Source organism: Haliotis cracherodii, unplaced genomic scaffold (genome assembly GCF_022045235.1).
Source record: "Haliotis cracherodii isolate W230 unplaced genomic scaffold, xgHalCrac1.p SCAF_19, whole genome shotgun sequence".
In the NCBI taxonomy this organism is placed as follows: domain Eukaryota; kingdom Metazoa; phylum Mollusca; class Gastropoda; order Lepetellida; family Haliotidae; genus Haliotis; species Haliotis cracherodii.
In genome coordinates, this window is record NW_027266274.1 from 17,593,735 (window position 1) to 17,614,950 (window position 21,216).

Below are 21,216 nucleotides of genomic sequence, written 5' to 3' on the forward strand. Positions count from 1 at the left end.
AGACGGTGTGTATAAGTGATTGTGGAATAAACATGCTGAATGTGAAGCAAATATAAGCCTAGTTAGTTACAACATAGTTAATTGGCGATTAAATTACTCACCATTGTCTCTTATATGTTATTACTTCATAATTGAATTTTATTTTACGGGCACCAATTTGGTGTCGTACCGTGTAAACACAAAATGGCAACATGTGCTGGAGTTTCACACGCGACCAATCATCGTAGAAAAAACAACGCAAAATAAACATATTTTTATTGCATATATAAGGTTTGTGTGCGCACTTGTGATGTGCATCATTCCAGGTCGCCTTATACACGGATTGTAGGATTTTGGGTTGATTTCGAAGGCGTGTACAGGGGGGTCGTCTTATACGTGGGGTCGCCTTATACACAGCGATATACGGTAGTTACTCAGTACGTAGAAGTCGTCATGATAGGTAGAGAATTAATTCCCCGACTGACAAACCAATGCAGTTGGGGTACACTCGGCTGTCTCTGTTACAACACAATATCCTCTCTTTACTCCCATGCACATCAAAATCCAAAACGTAAATATTTCAATATCTTGGTAGGGTAAACACCTCTAGCAGCAGACATTGTTCAGAGAAAGAAACACCCTCGTGTCGGTGAATAGAAGACACTCGAGCTATTCAAAAGACGACACTTATTATGAGACAGGTGCTTCACAAGGAACATTCTTCCATTGTTCACACTGAAACTTTGTACCCTCTGACCCTCAAGGACGAAGGTGTTTTCTTTGCTTGGCTGCTCTATACGAGGCCGCCTGCTGAGAAAGCAGTCAGCCATTGCCTGTTTTAAACATATTACAACTGTCAAGATTGGCTGAGTTGTGATACATTTCTCTTCTAAACCTACATCGTGTATGTACGAGGGCTGGTCAAAAAGTTGTAGGCTTGACTAAATTTCCACTATGGGCCACAACAAAGTGAACTAGTCAATACAGTACAGTGTTGGAGTAGTTCATTGCAAGTGTATTTGGTCTGTTGAGCCTGTTTGCATATTAGTGACAGCCAGTTGAACGTGATCCAAATGGATACAGAAATGGAAAAGAACGAGTACTGAGCAGTCATCAAGTTTTTTACCTTAGAGAAAAGTACTCCCCAAGAAATTCATGACCGAATGTCACAAGTGTTTGGGGATAAGTGCCCTAGCTATTCCGCTGTTAAATATTGGGCAGCTATCTTAAAGCCTGGGCGAACAAGCCTTGATGATGACCCTAGGTCTGAACGTTCCACCACATTCAATCAATGCAGTTTCAATCAAGGCGACTGAAAAAACTTATACTGTCAGATAGACGTATCACCATTGCTGAACTTGAGGAAGACACAGGTCTAAGTCTTGGAGCCATTGAAACCATAATTTATGAACATTTACAGATGAATAAGATATCTGCTTGTTAGGGTGCCAAAGTTTCTAAATTTTTAAAAGAACTGACATTGCCAGAGAAAATTTTGAGCTAATTGAGGAGGATTTCATCAAAATCAAAAAGAGATTTATCATTAGTAACGGGTGATGAAACATGGGTCTACCATTATGATCCCGAGTCAAAACGTCAATCCATGGAATGGCACCATTCCACCTATACAGCACCAAAGAAACACAAGTCTTCAAGATCAGTGAAGAAAGTCATGGCCACTGTATTCTGGGATGCAAAGGGTGTGATCCGTGTTGATTGCATGGAAAGTCAAAAGGCGATTATTACCTGTGCCCTAATATGCTGATTGGCTTCATCGCCTGAGTGATTCTATCAAAGAAAACTCTCTCTCTCTCTCTCTCCAAATGTAGTGTCATGAAAGCAGTAAGTATAATCAGCTGAAAGAGGATTATGATATTTTGGACCCTTCCCTTTTTAAAATGATGGATCCGCTCTTGAATACATATGATCGCTGTGACAGCATTGTAACGATGTGTTGTTTGCAGGGAAACAGTCTCTGCACAAGCTGTATTGGTTTACTGATGCCGACTACAGTACCGACTACAGTATCATCATGATTATCGTAGTAATCTGACACTCTTTATTGAAAAGGAGAAAGATATCAGTCAGTTCCCCTTCAGTTTTACAACAGAAACCATGGCAACATGAAGCAGACACAATATATGAGCACTACTCGTACAGCGTACGCCACATCACTAATGCCCCAAAATAAACCACACAAGCAATCTATATTGAATCTACCTGGATACTGTATATGGTGTAATTACAGTGCTAATATAAAGGCACACAAAAGCCTAGCTATTCAATAAGCATCCCATGCAAGGGTTCTCTGGAATACTGCAGTGAGCAAGACGTTGAAGATAGGCCTGGGTCAGGTAACTCGGGTACTCGAGTCGGGTGGGTACTGAGTAGGACCCAGGTGCACACACGACTACCCTGACCCGTGGTTAGTCACGTGATTCACTATTTAAAGACATTAACAAAAAGACTCTTTGGTTACAATACAAGTCGCTAATGTTTGCATATCTTTCTGACTACGCAAGCAATCGTTCTGACTTTATATGTTCGAGTAGGGACAAAGCATCTATCAATGTCAGTGTTTGCATGATCAGATCATTTTATACATGTATCTAAATAGTTTTGGCCAGGGCTGCGATAAAACAATGTTTTGAGCACCGTGAGTGACTGCCAAAACCCAGCCCAGGACTCAACGCACACTTCCCAAGCTCTGTCAAGACAACATTGGCGCACTTGAAACATCAACAATCAACTGATGCACCAATCTGAGATAGAAAAGTAGTTTTTTAGCATAGTGAGAAGTGTTTATTGCAGTTCTGGCTAAATATTGAGTTCAGCTCTCATCTGAGTTGGCCCGACATTTGATATGCATGACACTCCGCGTGTACAAGCACGTCAACTGCAGGTGTAGTTTGGGCAGATCATGAAGATACCAGGAACCCAGAGGCGGCTTCAACAGGAGACGAGAACACTGTTCTTCAACGTCACTATTCTCACATCTCCGTCCACGCCGGCATACAGCAGACAGAAAACCTCAGCAATGATGTCAGTCACATGACACAAAACTGACCATTTACGGGCCTCCTCAGAAGACAATTTGCAATGTAGAAAGGTTACCATGGTTACTTCCCTAATATGACTGCACCACTGAAGCAGAAACATGCTGAAAGCAAAATAAATCTTGCCCACATTGTGACAGCAGTTCTACTCTCCCTGCTTTAAAGTTGAATATTTGTCGCTCACAAACCCTGAACCTTCCACTGCATGCATAATCCATTTGTCTCCTGTTCTCTTGGGGCCGCTGCTAATGCTTGTATTATGAAATCTGAAGGTTGCTACAAGATCTATCGGGACATTTACTGCGATGCAGCGACACAGGTTGGTTGGCAGCGACACAGGAACCACTGGACTTCTAGATCAATCAGTGGATGTCTACAACCTCATGCAGTCCTTCCTCCCGAGACAAGAGAGTTAACTGACTATAAAAGTTAAGTTTCCACCCTTGCCGAACTAGGCTGGTATTATGGAGTTACATTTTGGCTGGACTAACGAGTCTATGCATAGTCCAATCAAAATTGCGCACCCAAATCGAAATCCGGTTCGTAAACTGTCCAGCAGATTTCGGTTGACTGCAGTATTTGCAAAACATGTGCACCGCTAACTCCTTGTAAACACATATTTTTAAAATCTTTTCATGTTTTTAATCAAGGTGCTCACATGATTTGATGCATTTCGCGATGTAAGACACGTTTTATCACAATATAGATCTTGATTATTGATCAGATCGTCTTGACTGGGCGCCGTCGTTTTGTTTGAAACAAATGCAAGTGATACAAGAATGGAATCTGATTGGTCAATAGGAGAGGCATAGAAGCCACATAACTCGTAATAGCCACTGGTGGCGCTCCGATCGAGCCCAGGAATTCCAGCCTAGTTCGGCAAAGGTGGAAACTGAACTTTTATAGTCAGTTAACTCACTTGCCTCGGGAAGATGCATGCAGTCATCCCCAGCGAAATCTTTGCCAACAATCACAGTCTCAAGCCATTGCCAGCAGCTTCGTCTCAGTCAGAGACCAACTAGGGGTTGATAGCATGAACACTGACGACCCTGACTTGGTAAGTCTTGGCAGGCTACAGATCCTGCATTGGTCAGGTTTTGTGTTAAGGTGTGGAGAAATGGAGTTTAAGGTCATGTTCAAGAGATACCATGCCACAGTTTAACATGAATGCCCTACTCAGACACAGTAAACTGACTCCGAGCTAACCTCTTAATGCAGAGCACCAGGCAGGGTAACAACATGTACCATCTTTTAATGACTTTAGGTATGACGCGACCAGGGATCGAACCCATGACCTTCTGCTCTTCAGGAAGACACTGTATCCACTAGACCACAGAGGCGGTCATTTGGAGCTGACAAACTAGGGGTCGACAGCATGAACACTGACTACCTGTTCCAGTATAACTGGACATTAAATCAGTCCAGTTATTGCAGAGACTAGCACAAGATAAATAGGGTTGCCGAGTGAGAATAGCCTCCAACAACCTCATGATGCTTCAAGCTCGGTGACTTGGTCATTTACAAGTTATCATACCCCGATGCCATAGGACGTTGCTAATAATATCAATCACTTTTTTTTGGCCAGACTTGATTAATTACAGACCACCATCACATACCTGGAATATGGCTGAACACGGCATCAAAGAATAAACAAACAACAACAAACTCAATCCTGTCACATTGTATCTGACACAACCTGTCCAGTACCTGGGACCACATTCCATGAAGTGACCGTAAACATAGACCACAACATTCTTGCTCTGCGATCACTTTATAGAAAGGAGCCTAACTTGCAGTTTGGGATAAGAAAAGGAAGCATTTAATACATACATCCAAGATGGACTTCCCTCACAAACTCACGTGAAACATATTTCTAAATCGAGTTATTTGGAGATAAAACTTGCATTAACTCACATATGTATTTTTTCTCCAACATGTTAAACCATTCATAAGAAACAATAATCCTTGAACCTTCAAGACACCCTGGCCGTGACACTGAACACATGTTTCCCATAATCCAATATGGCTGCCACACAAAGAACTGCAATTCAAGCCATCAATACACTTCTGCTCCCAACAAGTCGTTGAAGACAACCTCTGACATACATACCACTGCGAGTCTAGTCAGCAAGGGGAGCCACCCACAGGCTAAACTATAAACACCAAGAACAATTTACCCCCAAGCAGGACCAAAGTATGATTTCAATTTGACGATTGTAAAACACTTAATTCCTGCCCTCATTGAAGTAAGTGAAGCCATCGTTGAGTCCACCCTTGCCTCAAGGTGACAGGCCAGATGTTTCACACAATAGAGAATGCCAAGCAAGCAAGACATTTTACAATATTTGGCATTTGGTTGCCGTGGTAATTAGGTTAGCTGTGACTACACCTGACATCAGCTACGAATGTGGCCTGTCTGGGGAACCGGTCAGACTGTAAAACCAGGAGTTGAGTGCTCTTTGGTAACCTTCCCTGAAACCAGACACTCTGCATCCCTCCATCCCTCCATCCTAGGATCCCTCCCTCCCTCCATCTCTGCATCCCTCCATCCTAGGATCCCTCTCTCCCTGCATCCCTCCATCCTAGGATCCCTCTCTCCCTGCATCCCTCCATCCTAGGATCCCTCTCTCCCTCCCTGCATCCCTCCATCCTAGGATCCCTCCATTCCTGCATCGCTCCATCCTAGGATCCCTCTCTCCCTCCCTGCATCCCTCCATCCTAGGATCCTTCTCTCCCTCCCTCCCTCCATCCTAGGATCCTTTTCTCCCTCCCTCCCTCCATCCTAGAATCCCTCCCTCCCTGCATCCCTCCATCCTAGGATCCCTCCCTCCCTGCATCCCTCCATCCTAGGATCCCTCCCTCCCTGCATCCCTCCATCCTAGGATCCCTCTCTCCCTGCATCCCTCCGTCCTAGGATCCTTTTCTCCCTCCCTCCCTCCATCCTAGGATCCTTTTCTCCCTCCCTCCCTCCATCCAAGGATCCCTCCTTCCCTCCATCCCTCCATCCTAGGATCCCTCCATCCCTGCATCCCTCCATCCTAGGATCCCTCTCTCCCTGCATCCCTCCATCCTAGGATCCCTCTCTCCCTGCATCCCTGCATCCCTCCATCCTAGGATCCCTCTCTCCCTGCATCCCTCCATCCTAGGATCCCTCCCTCCCTGCACCCCTCCATCCTAGGATCCCTCCCTCCTTCCATCCTAGGATCCCTCTCTCCCTGCATCCCTCCATCCTAGGATCCTTCCCTCCCTGCATCCTTCCATCCTAAGATCCTTCCCTCCCTCCATCCTAGGATCCTTTTCTCCCTCCCTCCCTCCATCCTAGGATCCCTCCCTCCCTCCATCCTAGGATCCCTCTCTCCCTACATCCCTCCATCCTAGGATCCCTCCCTCCCTGCATCCCTCCATCCTAGGATCCCTCTCTCCCTGCATCCTAGGATCCCTCCCTCCCTGCATCCTAGGATCCCTTTCTCCCTCCATCCTAGGATCCCTCTCTCCCTGCATCCCTCCATCCTAGGATCCCTCCCTCCCTGCATCCCTCCATCCTCGGATCCCTCTCTCCCTGCATCCTTCCATCCTAGGATCCTTTTCTCCCTCCCTCCCTCCATCCTAGGATCCTTTTCTCCTTCCCTCCCTCCATCCTAGAATCCCTCCCTCCCTGCATCCCTCCATCCTAGGATCCCTCCATCCCTGCATCCCTCCATCCTAGGATCCCTCTCTCCCTGCATCCCTCCATCCTAGGATCCCTCCCTCCCTGCATCCCTCCATCCTCGGATCCCTCTCTCCCTGCATCCTTCCATCCTAGGATCCTTCTCTCCCTCCCTCCCTCCATCCTAGGATCCTTTTCTCCCTCCCTCCCTCCATCCTAGAATCCCTCCCTCCCTGCATCCCTCCATCCTAGGATCCCTCTCTCCCTGCATCCCTCCATCCTAGGATCCCTTCATCCTTCCATCCTAGGATCCTTCTCTCCCTCCCTCCTTCCATCCTAGGATCACTCCCTCCCTGCATCCCTCCATCCCTGCATCCATGGTTCCCGACACTGATCTGTGTCATTCTGGTGCAAAAGTCAAGATGGCTCCAAACTTGACATTCCTATCATTTCATCTACCTAACATTCCTCACCACATCCAACACACTGTGACGCATAACCCATCAGAAGCAGCAGAGCTACACAGGTTATTCAATGAAGACTACCAGCATTGGATGGTACTTGTCCTCAGCACAATCAGTAATCTAGCGGACTAGTGGACTAGCAGACTAGTGGACTAGCAGACTAGTGGACTAGCAAACTAAAGTACTCATGAAAATGAAAAGAAAATGTTTTGCTGGATTTAATAATCGGCACAAAGCATTACGTAGATGTAAATACGAAATAACAAAACAACTGGAAAAGTACTAGTCTGGATTTGCTAGTTTTATCTCAGTGCTCAATACAAAATGTACTTTACAGGAGGTAATTTGTAGGCACTTTCAACATTCAAAAATAACACTTACTCCAAATTGACATGGCAGAAACAGGCTATAGGCATTATGCAAATTAGCCTGGAAAAAAGTTATCAAAACAACAATAAAAATAACAGCTATGTTTATGTACATAATAATAATGACATGTAAGTTGTTGTGTGAGAAGGGAATATGTTACTTTTACGTTCTGATATTTTGACGATGATTCACTATCCCACAATGCCACTCACAAATCACTAACCACTGACAAATCACATGCACGTGGGTTTCAAGCACCTGTTTTCACCTGTCGTCAAGGTGTCATAGGTCATGGACATTCACCTTGATCTACTAACACCTGGTTATGCACAGTTTCACAATAGTCTGTTTTGTTCATATTTTTACACACTTTAACGTGTAAAAAGGCATAAAAACCTTTGATACGCTGTATTTGTGCCAAGGCCCAATTAGTACTAATTGAGTTGTTTGAATATTTATATATTTTGTATATTAACTGCATTTATTTAAAATATGATATCGAAAAAACAGGTTTTTTTCATTTCCGTGAGTACTTTAGTGTGAATATCTATGGCTTGTTCGTATCAAAAACATGTTATTCTTATATTCTTTTTATAAAATTTGCCTGACTACGTGCCCCAATACTGTTACACAGCGCATCACTCCACCCTACAGATACTGCTACACTCTTATAACACACAGGCGGCACAAGACTGTGGAACTACGCTGATGTCTGATGGTCACAAACCACATTCCGGAAGCTGGAAATAAAAACTTTAACATTGAGTTAATTGAAAAAAGCTAAACATTTATTTTGTTAAACTGTCCTTGAAGAAATAATTGAAAGAAGCCCAGAGAATCTCTTTCTTTTCATACTGAAGCTGAAGAAATATAGACTTGCTGAAGCATTGTAGACTTGGTTGAGACAAAAGATATATTGTTTCGGGGTCAGTATGAGAGAAACATTGGGCACAGATTGTCTTAGATTTGTAGTGAGGAAGTTTGTGAGATGGTGTTTAATGTCACGTTCAGCTGTCGGCACATCGTGGAGCGCTATCTTTATGGTGGAAGAAACCGAAAAACAAACCCATAGATTTTTACAAGTTTGGCATGGCATGGCATGGCCTGGATTGCAATGTAATTAAACATTTAGAGATAAATAGTCAAGTAATCCAAGGTTGTTTTTCTCCAATATGTTTCCATGTGTGAACTTTATATAATCTATTGGCCAATACAAGCTTTATATAATCCTCGGGCCAGTACAAACTTTATATAATCTATTGGCCAATACAAGCTTTATATAATCCTCTGGCCAGTACAAACTTTATATAATCCTCTGGCCACTACAAGCTTTATATAATCCTCTGGCCAGTACAAACTTTATATAATCCTCTGGCCAGTACAAACTTTATATAATCCTCTGGCCAGTATAAACTTCATATAATCCTCTGGCCAGTACAAACTTTATATAATCCTCTGGCCAGTATAAACTTCATATAATCCTCTGGCCAGTACAAACTTTATATAATCCTTTGGCCACTAAAAACTTCATATAATCCTCTGGCCAGTACAAACTTCATATAATCTTCTGGCCAGTACAAACTTATATAATCCATTGTCCAGTACAAACTTCATATAATCCTTTGGCCAGTACAAACTTATATAATCCATTGGCCAGTACAAACTTTATATAATCCATTGGCCAGTCCAAACTTGATCTAATTAGTAGGCCAGGATTAATTTTAATCAATTATTGGGTCAATATAAGATATACCTAATCCTGCAGACAGACAAAACATGCTTGCACTGCAGTGGATATTGGTAAGTGTCTGCATCAAACAGTCGACCTACGTTAACATTTCCAATGGTTCTGTGAAGTATCAAGTTTCGGAGTGAGTCAAGTCAAGCCCTGATCTTCCCACTGGTGAGACAGCCACCTTTGTTTGTACATGAAGAGACTGAGAAACTCTCTTTCCATGAAGATATGCCCAGGAACTCAGTCAAATTTTTTAGATAAAATCAGTTCGGAAAAAAACAAACAGGACTGCAAAAATACTAGAGAAAATATACACAGTGAAGAAAAAACATAATGAACTGAGTATTTGTATGGAAATAAAACTCAAAGCTTTGTCAAATGATGTTTTCATTTTGGAAAAAAACCAGCAGAGAGAATAAGACATCTCAGTTTCCGCAAAAATCCAGATTCTACGCACCTTGCACCTTGTTATTCAAGGACGGAGAAATTCTTAACCTATCCCAAAATGTCAAAATCATGCGCTGCTGCACATGAAGCGAGATTCAACATTCCTTATCAACAGATGGGTTGGAATTATTTCCCATCATGCATCTCTGCAGGAATGCACAGACACATCAGCAACCTACAGCATGTATATAGTATACTTCCACTAAAGAACACTACAACATGTATATAGTATAGGTCCATTAAAGAACACTACTACATGTATATAGTATAGGTCCATTAAAGAACACTACTACATGTATATAGTATAGTTCCATTAAAGAGCACTACAGTATGTATATAGTACAGTTCCATTAAAGAGCACTACTACATGTATATAGTACAGTTCCATTAAAGAGCACTACAGTATGTATATAGTACAGTTCCATTAAAGAGCACTACAACATGTATATAGTACAGTTCCATTAAAGAACACTACAACATGTATATAGTACAGTTCCATTAAAGAACACTACAACATGTATATAGTATAGTTCCATTAAAGAGCACTACAGTATGTATATAGTACAGTTCCATTAAAGAGCACTACAGTATGTATATAGTACAGTTCCATTAAAGAGCACTACAACATGTATATAGTACAGTTCCATTAAAGAGCACTACAACCTGTATATAGTATAGTTCCATTAAGGACTTATTCAGACGAAACATGCTATCAGAACACAAAATCTTTAGAACAATTTCTTGGCCCAAATCGTTAGTTTCTTCTCTTGTATCCATCAGACAAGGAATAATGCAAACAAACATGAACTCTGTCAGCCTTCAAAAAGCCTGAGGGAGGAGGGACTGACCATGTTCAAAATGAATAAGGTCCTTCTCATTACTCTGATGTTGAGATTCAAACACAACAGCAGCAACACTGGGCAACCCTTAACTTCCAACACTGCCAACACAACAGCAGCAACCCTGGACAACCCTTTACTTCCAACACAACAGCAGCAACCTTGACAACCCTTAACTTCCAACACTGCCAACACTACAGCAGCAACCTTGACAACCCTTAACTTCCAACACTGCCAACACAACAGCAGCAACCCTGGACAACCCTTAACTTCCAACACTGCCAACACAACGGCAGCAACCCTGGACAACCCCCAACTTCCAACACTGCCAACACAACAGCAGCAACCCTGGGCAACCCTTAACTTCCAACACTGCCAACACAACAGCAGCAACCCTGGACAACCCTTAACTTTCAACACTGTCAACACAACAGCAGCAACCCTAGACAACCCTTAACTTCCAACACTGTCAACACAACAGCAGCAACCCTAGACAACCCTTAACTTTCAACACTGTCAACACAACAGCAGCAACCCTAGACAACCCTTAACTTCCAACACTGTCAACACAACAGCAGCAACCCTAGACAACCCTTAACTTTCAACACTGCCAACACAACGGCAGCAACCCTAGACAACCCTTTACTTCCAACACTGCCAACACAACAGCAGCAACCCTGGACAACCCTTAACTTCCAACACTGCCAACACAACAGCAGCAACCCTGGACAACCCCCAACTTCCAACACAACAGCAGCAACCTTGACAACCCTTAACTTCCAACACTGCCAACACTACAGCAGCAACCTTGACAACCCTTAACTTCCAACACTGCCAACACAACAGCAGCAACCCTAGACAACCCTTAACTTCCAACACTGTCAACACAACAGCAGCAACCCTAGACAACCCTTAACTTTCAACACTGCCAACACAACAGCAGCAACCCTAGACAACCCTTTACTTCCAACACTGCCAACACAACAGCAGCAACCCTGGGCAACCCTTAACTTCCAACACAACAGCAGCAACCTTGACAACCCCCAACTTCCAACACTGCCAACACAACAGCAGCAACCCTGGGCAACCCTTAACTTCCAACACAACAGCAGCAACCTTGACAACCCTTTACTTCCAACACTGCCAACACAACAGCAGCAACCTTGACAACCCTTAACTTCCAACACTGCCAACACTACAGCAGCAACCTTGACAACCCTTAACTTCCAACACTGCCAACACAACAGCAGCAACCCTGGACAACCCCCAACTTCCAACACAACAGCAGCAACCTTGACAACCCTTAACTTCCAACACTGCCAACACAACAGCAGCAACCTTGACAACCCTTAACTTCCAACACTGCCAACACTACAGCAGCAACCTTGACAACCCTTAACTTCCAACACTGCCAACACAACAGCAGCAACCCTAGACAACCCTTAACTTCCAACACTGTCAACACAACAGCAGCAACCCTAGACAACCCTTAACTTTCAACACTGCCAACACAACAGCAGCAACCCTAGACAACCCTTTACTTCCAACACTGCCAACACAACAGCAGCAACCCTGGGCAACCCTTAACTTCCAACACAACAGCAGCAACCTTGACAACCCCCAACTTCCAACACTGCCAACACAACAGCAGCAACCCTGGGCAACCCTTAACTTCCAACACAACAGCAGCAACCTTGACAACCCTTTACTTCCAACACTGCCAACACAACAGCAGCAACCTTGACAACCCTTAACTTCCAACACTGCCAACACTACAGCAGCAACCTTGACAACCCTTAACTTCCAACACTGCCAACACAACAGCAGCAACCCTGGACAACCCCCAACTTCCAACACAACAGCAGCAACCTTGACAACCCTTAACTTCCAACACTGCCAACACTACAGCAGCAACCTTGACAACCCTTAACTTCCAACACTGCCAACACAACAGCAGCAACCCTGGACAACCCTTAACTTCCAACACAACAGCAGCAACCGTAGACAACCCTTAACTTCCAACACAACAGCAGCAACCGTAGACAACCCTTAACTTCCAACACTGCCAACACAACAGCAGCAACCCTGGAAAACCCTTAACTTCCAACACTGCCAACACACGACAGACTATGCAGACTGAAATGATTTTCTGCAATAAAAAAACAGTGTACATAAATAAAATAGAAGTTCTTCAGCAGGCTTTCAGCAATATATCCTAGTGTACACGCTAACCATTCTTCCAGGGACTATGTGATAAGCAGCTTCCTGCCACTGTGTAGACTTAAACAAGCCGGGAGATTCTCCGGCAGATGATAGCTTCATGACTTACACAAACAGATTCAAACACACATGTTTTTTTCTGGCAGGTATTGATAAAAAGTTGATGCAACATGCCATTTTCCTAAAACAAACATATTCTTGGAAACTGAAAATAACCTGGTTACTTTGTCTGTGCAGGCCACAGTGCTGGCAATCCTGACAGGTGTGGAACCATTTGTAGTGTGCTGCTACACACAGGCAAACACATAACCTCATGTACTACCGGCTGCAACTTGACAGAAATATGACCTTCCAGAAATAGTCCACCATCTCTGGCTCCACCCCAAGCTCAACATACCGGAGGACATACCGACAATTGTATCAATGAAACACTGCATTGAGAGACACAAGAGAGACGCCAATAATCTTAGAGGAAATCTCTTCACTAGGAGGCAGAATCTGCAGTCCACAAATTGGCTAACTAGCTTCAAAAAAGCCAGTCATTTTCTTTTCCATAAAGTTATTTTTCTTTCAGCAAATGTTTTTGACCAGATGAGAACAAAAAAGCAAGAAGAATAATAGGATGTTATCCCAGGGAGGGAATATACACCATGTTATCCCATATGCATCTCCCCACTCACTACCAGGGAGGGAATATACATCATGTTATCCCATATGCATCTCCCCACTCACTACCAGGGAGGGAATATACACCATGTTATCCCATATATATCTTCCCACTCACTACCAGGGAGGGAATATACATCGTGTTATCCCATATGCATCTCCCCACTCACTACCAGGGAGGGAATATACATCATGTTATCCCATATGCATCTCCCCACTCACTACCAGGGAGGGAATATACACCATGTTATCCCATATATATCTTCCCACTCACTACCAGGGAGGGAATATACATCGTGTTATCCCATATACATCTCCCCACTCACTACCAGGGAGGGAATATACATCATGTTATCCCATATGCATCTTCCCACTCACTACCAGGGAGGGAATATACACCATGTTATCCCATATGCATCTCCCCACTCACTACCAGGGAGGGAATATACACCATGTTATCCCATATATATCTTCCCACTCACTACCAGGGAGGGAATATACATCGTGTTATCCCATATACATCTCCCCACTCACTACCAGGGAGGGAATATACATCATGTTATCCCATATGCATCTTCCCACTCACTACCAGGGAGGGAATATACACCATGTTATCCCATATACATCTCCCCACTACCAGGGAGGGAATATACACCATGTTATCCCATACACATCTCCCCACTACCATGGAGGGAATATACATCATGTTATCGCATATACATCTCCCCACTACCAGGGAGGGAATATACACCATGTTATCCCATATACATCTCCCCACTACCAGGGAGGGAATATACATCATGTCATCGCATATACATCTCCCCACTACCAGGGAGGGAATATACACCATGTTATCCCATATACATCTCCCCACTCACTACTAGGGAGGGAATATACACCATGTTATCCCATATACATCTCCCCACTCACTACTAGGGAGGGAATATACACCATGTTATCCCATATACATCTCCCCACTACCAGAGAGGGAATATACACCATGTTATCCCATATACATCTCCCCACTACCAGGGAGGGAATATACATCATGTTATCCCATATACATCTCCCCACTCACTACTAGGGAGGGAATATACATCATGTTATCCCATATACATCTCCCCACTCACTACTAGGGAGGGAATATACACCATGTTATCCCATATGCATCTCCCCACTCACTACCAGGGAGGGAATATACATCATGTTATCCCATATACATCTCCCCACTCACTACTAGGGAGGGAATATACACCATGTTATCCCATATACATCTCCCCACTACCAGAGAGGGAATATACACCATGTTATCCCATATACATCTCCCCACTCACTACCAGGGAGGGAATATACATCATGTTATCCCATATACATCTCCCCACTCACTACCATGGAGGGAATATACATCATGTTATCCCATATACATCTCCCCACTACCAGAGAGGGAATATACACCATGTTATCCCATATACATCTCCCCACTACCAGGGAGGGAATATACATCATGTTATCCCATATACATCTCCCCACTCACTACTAGGGAGGGAATATACACCATGTTATCCCATATACATCTCCCCACTCACTACTAGGGAGGGAATATACACCATGTTATCCCATATACATCTCCCCACTACCAGAGAGGGAATATACACCATGTTATCCCATATACATCTCCCCACTCACTACTAGGGAGGGAATATACATCATGTTATCCCATATACATCTCCCCACTCACTACTAGGGAGGGAATATACACCATGTTATCCCATATACATCTCCCCACTCACTACTAGGGAGGGAATATACACCATGTTATCCCATATACATCTCCCCACTACCAGAGAGGGAATATACACCATGTTATCCCATATACATCTCCCCACTACCAGGGAGGGAATATACATCATGTTATCCCATATACATCTCCCCACTCACTACTAGGGAGGGAATATACATCATGTTATCCCATATACATCTCCCCACTCACTACTAGGGAGGGAATATACACCATGTTATCCCATATGCATCTCCCCACTCACTACCAGGGAGGGAATATACATCATGTTATCCCATATACATCTCCCCACTCACTACTAGGGAGGGAATATACACCATGTTATCCCATATACATCTCCCCACTACCAGAGAGGGAATATACACCATGTTATCCCATATACATCTCCCCACTACCAGGGAGGGAATATACATCATGTCATCGCATATACATCTCCCCACTACCAGGGAGGGAATATACACCATGTTATCCCATATACATCTCCCCACTACCAGGGAGGGAATATACACCATGTTATCCCATATACATCTCCCCACTCACTACTAGGGAGGGAATATACATCATGTTATCCCATATACATCTCCCCACTACCAGAGAGGGAATATACACCATGTTATCCCATATACATCTCCCCACTACCAGGGAGGGAATATACATCATGTTATCCCATATACATCTCCCCACTCACTACTAGGGAGGGAATATACACCATGTTATCCCATATACATCTCCCCACTCACTACTAGGGAGGGAATATACACCATGTTATCCCATATACATCTCCCCACTACCAGAGAGGGAATATACACCATGTTATCCCATATACATCTCCCCACTCACTACTAGGGAGGGAATATACATCATGTTATCCCATATACATCTCCCCACTCACTACTAGGGAGGGAATATACACCATGTTATCCCATATACATCTCCCCACTCACTACTAGGGAGGGAATATACACCATATACATCTCCACACTACCAGGGAGGGAATATACACCATGTTATCCCATATTGATATACATCTCCCCACTACCAGGGAGGGAATATACACCATATACATCTCCACACTCACTACCATGGAGGAAATAAACACGACATAACCAGCTTGTCATGCTATTACATTACAAAGTCACCAGGAGGAATATTTATTCAATATAAAAATGATAGCATCAATGATATATCATGTGGATTGACAAGAAAATAATTGAATTCTGAGATTTACAGCCACAGCTGTCAATAGATCTGGTGTGAGACGTATTAGCTTAAGTGCTCTTTACAGTTACTTACAGAGCCTTTTATTTACCTTCACAAGAACATATTAATCATGTAACGAATTTCAAATTTACTCATTTGCTATTTTTTCTGCATAAACATGTCCACAGCTTCTGTGTCGACGGAGTGGCGTCTCCCTCCCTCGGCATAGTAAATAATGTGATATAATACGGCTCAGGAAGAGAAATTGTCATTGACATTCTACTCATCAAACCATCCTATTCTGCAAGTGATACATTGTCCGCACATTGCTGTCACCACCATATAGCTGGGCTATTGCTGAAAACAGCATCAAACAACAAACTGAACATTGCTGAACAACATGTTTCATATAATCATAGCATAAAAAATATATTTCATATAAATATAACATTAAACTGACAATAACAATTTCTTGTTAATGATCTCACATGTGCAGCAAAATCCCAATGCTAATCTCATGCATTACAACCTTTTACATGTTGAACTATTTGACTAGCAAATTCCCAATGATATATGCACAAATTCCAAACGTTACTTTTTATCACCAGCAAATTCAAAACTAAACAGCAACACACATCTTCTTTAAATTTCTAAACATCCTACTGTTTCACACATGCCACATCTTACCAGGCCTCTGAGTTGATTGCTGTAACTAGTTAGCTACATCAACTACATCCCTATTGTGAGGATCGATGCTCATGATATTAATCACTGCATTTTCTGGTCCAGACTCAATTATTTACAGACCGCCGTCATATTGCTGGAATATTGCTGAGTGCGGCGTTAAACAACAAACCAACCAATGTGAATAAAATGTCAATCAATTGCCCTTACTCAGCATTTACCTGATGAAGGAGCAAGAAGTAGCTCTGAAACATCTTGACAAAAAATATAAAAAGTCACTGTCCTAAAAATGTGTCATGTATTCATGTTTTTTCCAACTTCGAAATGCCTGTCAAGACTTCCTATTGGAGGAATCAGGGTGATACATTTGTACACTCAGTTCCACCAGGTATTTCAACAATATATTCTCTTTATCACCCAGTAACCCCCAAGGCAATACACGATGCTTGCATGTCTCAGTACACACATCAATGTAATTATCACGTTACAGGTCAATAAACAGTGGCAATGAGTTGATAAACAATCAGTTATAAGTGATTATGCAACAAAAACTACAATCATCAATAGGGCATGAAAAGGGGTCATCTCAAAACTGAAAACATTCAAATAAAGTTTACATATATATCATGTTGTTTAATTATATAATAGTATATCAATTTTTTCACAAACAAAATAACAATGCATCAAAAACAATAAAGTAACCCAAGTGTTGTAAGATAGGAATTTCTAGCCTCATGTGGAATGCGAACAAACCAAAATAGTAAAATGAGTTTTTCTTTGTTATCTCATAAAATTTAATTAATTTCCATCTCTACCAATGAAAATTCAAATAACATTATGATAAATATTGCCACAATATTCAGCCAAAGACATGATCGTTTTGACTGTTATTCTGTAAACAAGTTTATTTACAAATTATACGTTTTAACACATGTAAGCGGGGATTGCCAAAAGCATGCATACTGTTTGACACCAAAACAACATCACACGTAAAATTATGGAGTGAATACACACATTATCACATAGCATTCTCAACGGCCAGCGTTTTCTCAGGTCAACTGGACTCAGCAGTGAACAGCGCTGGGCTGGAGATTGGGGGTAACTGACGTTTGTTTAGACGAGAGGGTCAAATGTACAGCTCGCTTCGCCGACCAACTTGGTTGAAGCGGGGACGAAAATATTCCAATATTCACAGACTTCTGCATCCAAAATCTTAGAAAGTAACTTACCGTAGAAAATGGCTAGCAGCGACAAGGCTGCAGTAATAGCCTTCATCCTCAGTGCATTGAGCGGTACCACATAAGTTAGTTTCCACAGTACTCCGTGTTTACACTGAACGAGGTCAGTTGTTGCGGTAAGTCTAAAGCTTCTGTTATTTGCAGTGATTGACAGATGACCTCGCATGTGCTCGATGGTTTCCGTACATTTAACGGGACCGCGATCGTCCAATCACAAAGCTTGTAACACGCAGTGTACAATGTTGTAGTTCGAGCGGAAACGACCGAAACTTGACGAGAGGTCAGGTGCGCGAAATATTTTGAACTCCAACTTTTAGCCTTAGTTTCGATATCACAAATGTGTTTTATCACCCACTTCAATCAAGTTGTGCATACTATAATTTGTACCGTATCAGAAATAAGGTTTGAAAAGTAATGTTCTGAATGTTGCGGATAATTTATTGTCGCGTAGCTCTGTGTGTTATGGTTGCCCCGTGAAAACTTCCGGTTTATTGGAAAGAAAATGATTTCGATGTTAAACTTATGCTATATTCTTGATTTACCTCAAATAAGATAAAAAAAACCGACAGTTTGCAACCATATGCGTCTCATACTACATGAACACAGTTTGTTTACATGTCTGCACTGCGTATCCCTACTAATCATGAAGAATACGACCACTTGAATCAAAGAAATAGGCCCCCGTTTCGCGAAATGAGTTCCCACTGTTTGTAACCTGATTTCAGTCCACTCCCGATTCGGAGAACAATGACAGGATAAAACATTGCGTGCTAAACTCATCCTCTCAACGCTAAGGTTTCATGTAACAGTAATTCCAACTCGAAGAGCAACAGGATTTGGCAGGAAAAAATGACTGTCAACGAAGATAGATTCTCCATGACAGCAGAAAGATATCTAGGTAAGTCTGTGCACTATATAAACATGGTCCTTATCGTCAAACTCTCTGTGCACAAACCCCGCTGGTGTAGAACACAGGCACCTGCCACCAGATAGTGATAGAAATAAACATAGAAAGTCTACTAGGAAATAAACTTGAATAGCCTGAATAGTAAAAGGCCTGATATATCCTCGTGTTACAGGATTTCGAGGGTTAAAAAAACATTTTTGATTCTTATAACAATCCCAATACACTAAAAATTAGGTCTTACCTTTGAGAACATTTATTTCTGTCGACACTTGGATGGTCAAAGAACGGGTTATAGCTAAAACGGCACCTCAGCAAAACACTACTGGGTGAAAATGGCGCCGATTGGCCAAAACGGCAACCCACCCAAAGTAAAAACGGCTATTAGGCCTATTGCCTGGCAATTTGTTTTTACCTCGGTACTGAAATAAATGAAATTAAACTCACATGGTCAATTGCAAACACCAATATTTGTGAAATGTTAAAACATGTCATGCCGATGTCTCCTCAGGTCGATGGGGAGGCATGGCTTAGAGATTATTATGTGGCGTTAAAGGGTATTGGGGGTAGGGCCGATATAGTTGATCCCCATATCGATCCTTACAGGGTATGGGTAGTATCGCATAGGTTGGTATCGCTGGGATGTAGATGGATGTCGATCCCAATCGACCTCTCTGTCGTATCAGTAATGTCGAGATGAGTGCCGATAGGAATGACGTTGAGAGTTCGCTTCCGAAGAATACAATTGATCGTGGTGTCGATGCTGTTCAATAGAACTGGAACCGGCGTGATCATAATTGTAGGATTGATCCAGGGAATGATGATCTGTAAAGTCTGAAACGTTCTCCTCCTGACAAAGTGCCTTCTGCTTGGAGGATTGATGCGACATTGAAGTCTGTTCTCGTGAAGATCGAAGTTGAGGGGAATGATCTGGTGGTCGACCCTTTGGATGTCGATTTATGGAAAATCTATCTAGTGATCTACCCCTAGAGGAAGCACATTCCCTTGAATGTTGACTTGGGGAGACTCAATCTTGAGAGTGACTGTGCGATGTCGACCTCTCCTGAAAATGTCGACCCTTTAGTTGTGACTCTGAGGATCGATCTGTAGAATGTCAACTCGTAGAACCAAGTCAATCGTGCATTGTTGGTCGAGATAGCTCTTGACTTCTATCCTGTCCAAAGGTCTGATCCATAAAAGAGTTATGGCTGGTCGAAGTAGAGCTGCGACCTCTGTAGTTGGACTTAATTCGGTAGACTGGTTTATGTTCGTCACCAGTACCATATGTGTTACTGACGTATGGTTGGCCTGGGAGTTTGTGGCAGTGGATGGATCGCTGGTACTTGTTGATAGGGAGCAAAGGGCGGGAATCTCCTCTTCTAAAAATCTGTCTGACACAGCATCCTCCTCGACTGTAAGAGATGTTACGTTTGCTGGGGGTGGTTACTTCACCACAGATTTCAAGGATGGATGTACGGACGCTAGCCTTGGCTTACGTTTAGGCTTTTTTGACGATGAATGTCCATGCTCTGTGTCCTTCGATTTTGATCTGTGATCTACATTCCCCATTTGGGTATCACTCACTGTGCTTAGGCGCAGAGGCCTACTTTACTACACGGTTAGACTATTCCAGAATACAGATTGTGGCTGCTCAGGAAGTTATTGAGGAAATTCATCTCCAGGTATCAGTTGTCTTACTGAGACTTCAATGACAACTATTGGAGGATCAACAGAGACACGATCATGACGATCGCAGAAGTCCCCAATCTAATCTATCCCATCAAGTCGTCCGCAACATAGTTGGCAGAGGACGCGGTAGAGGACGAGGCTACAAAGGATCTTCAGCCAGGACGATTATGAAGCACTCCAGAGAATCGCCCAAGATGTCTCCTCCAAGTGACTCCTCCTCCCTCCTGATGACTGGGTCCTTCTGCCCTAGTCGTTGCTGTGACTCGCACACCAGTAGGCGGA

The 21,216-nt window shown here is 42.9% G+C and overlaps 2 protein-coding genes across 3 annotated transcripts in view; one reads left to right on the forward strand and one right to left on the reverse strand.

Annotated features, from left to right (window-relative positions):
- LOC139466817 (low-density lipoprotein receptor-related protein 4-like) overlaps positions 1 to 18,573 on the reverse strand; it is a 138,283-nt gene extending 119,710 nt beyond the window's left edge. Inside the window, exon 1 of the mRNA XM_071248514.1 lies at positions 18,333 to 18,573. Coding sequence (XP_071104615.1) covers positions 18,333 to 18,507 — 175 coding nt within the window. The 5' untranslated portion in view covers positions 18,508 to 18,573. The remainder of the gene's footprint in view (positions 1 to 18,332) is intronic.
- Positions 18,574 to 18,819: 246 nt separating this feature from the next.
- LOC139467166 (centriolar satellite-associated tubulin polyglutamylase complex regulator 1-like) overlaps positions 18,820 to 21,216 on the forward strand; it is a 33,220-nt gene continuing 30,823 nt past the window's right edge. For both annotated transcript variants that reach the window (XM_071248889.1, XM_071248890.1), the window contains exon 1: positions 18,820 to 19,239. In XM_071248889.1, the coding sequence (XP_071104990.1) occupies positions 19,191 to 19,239 (49 nt within the window). In that variant the 5' untranslated portion in view covers positions 18,820 to 19,190. The remainder of the gene's footprint in view (positions 19,240 to 21,216) is intronic.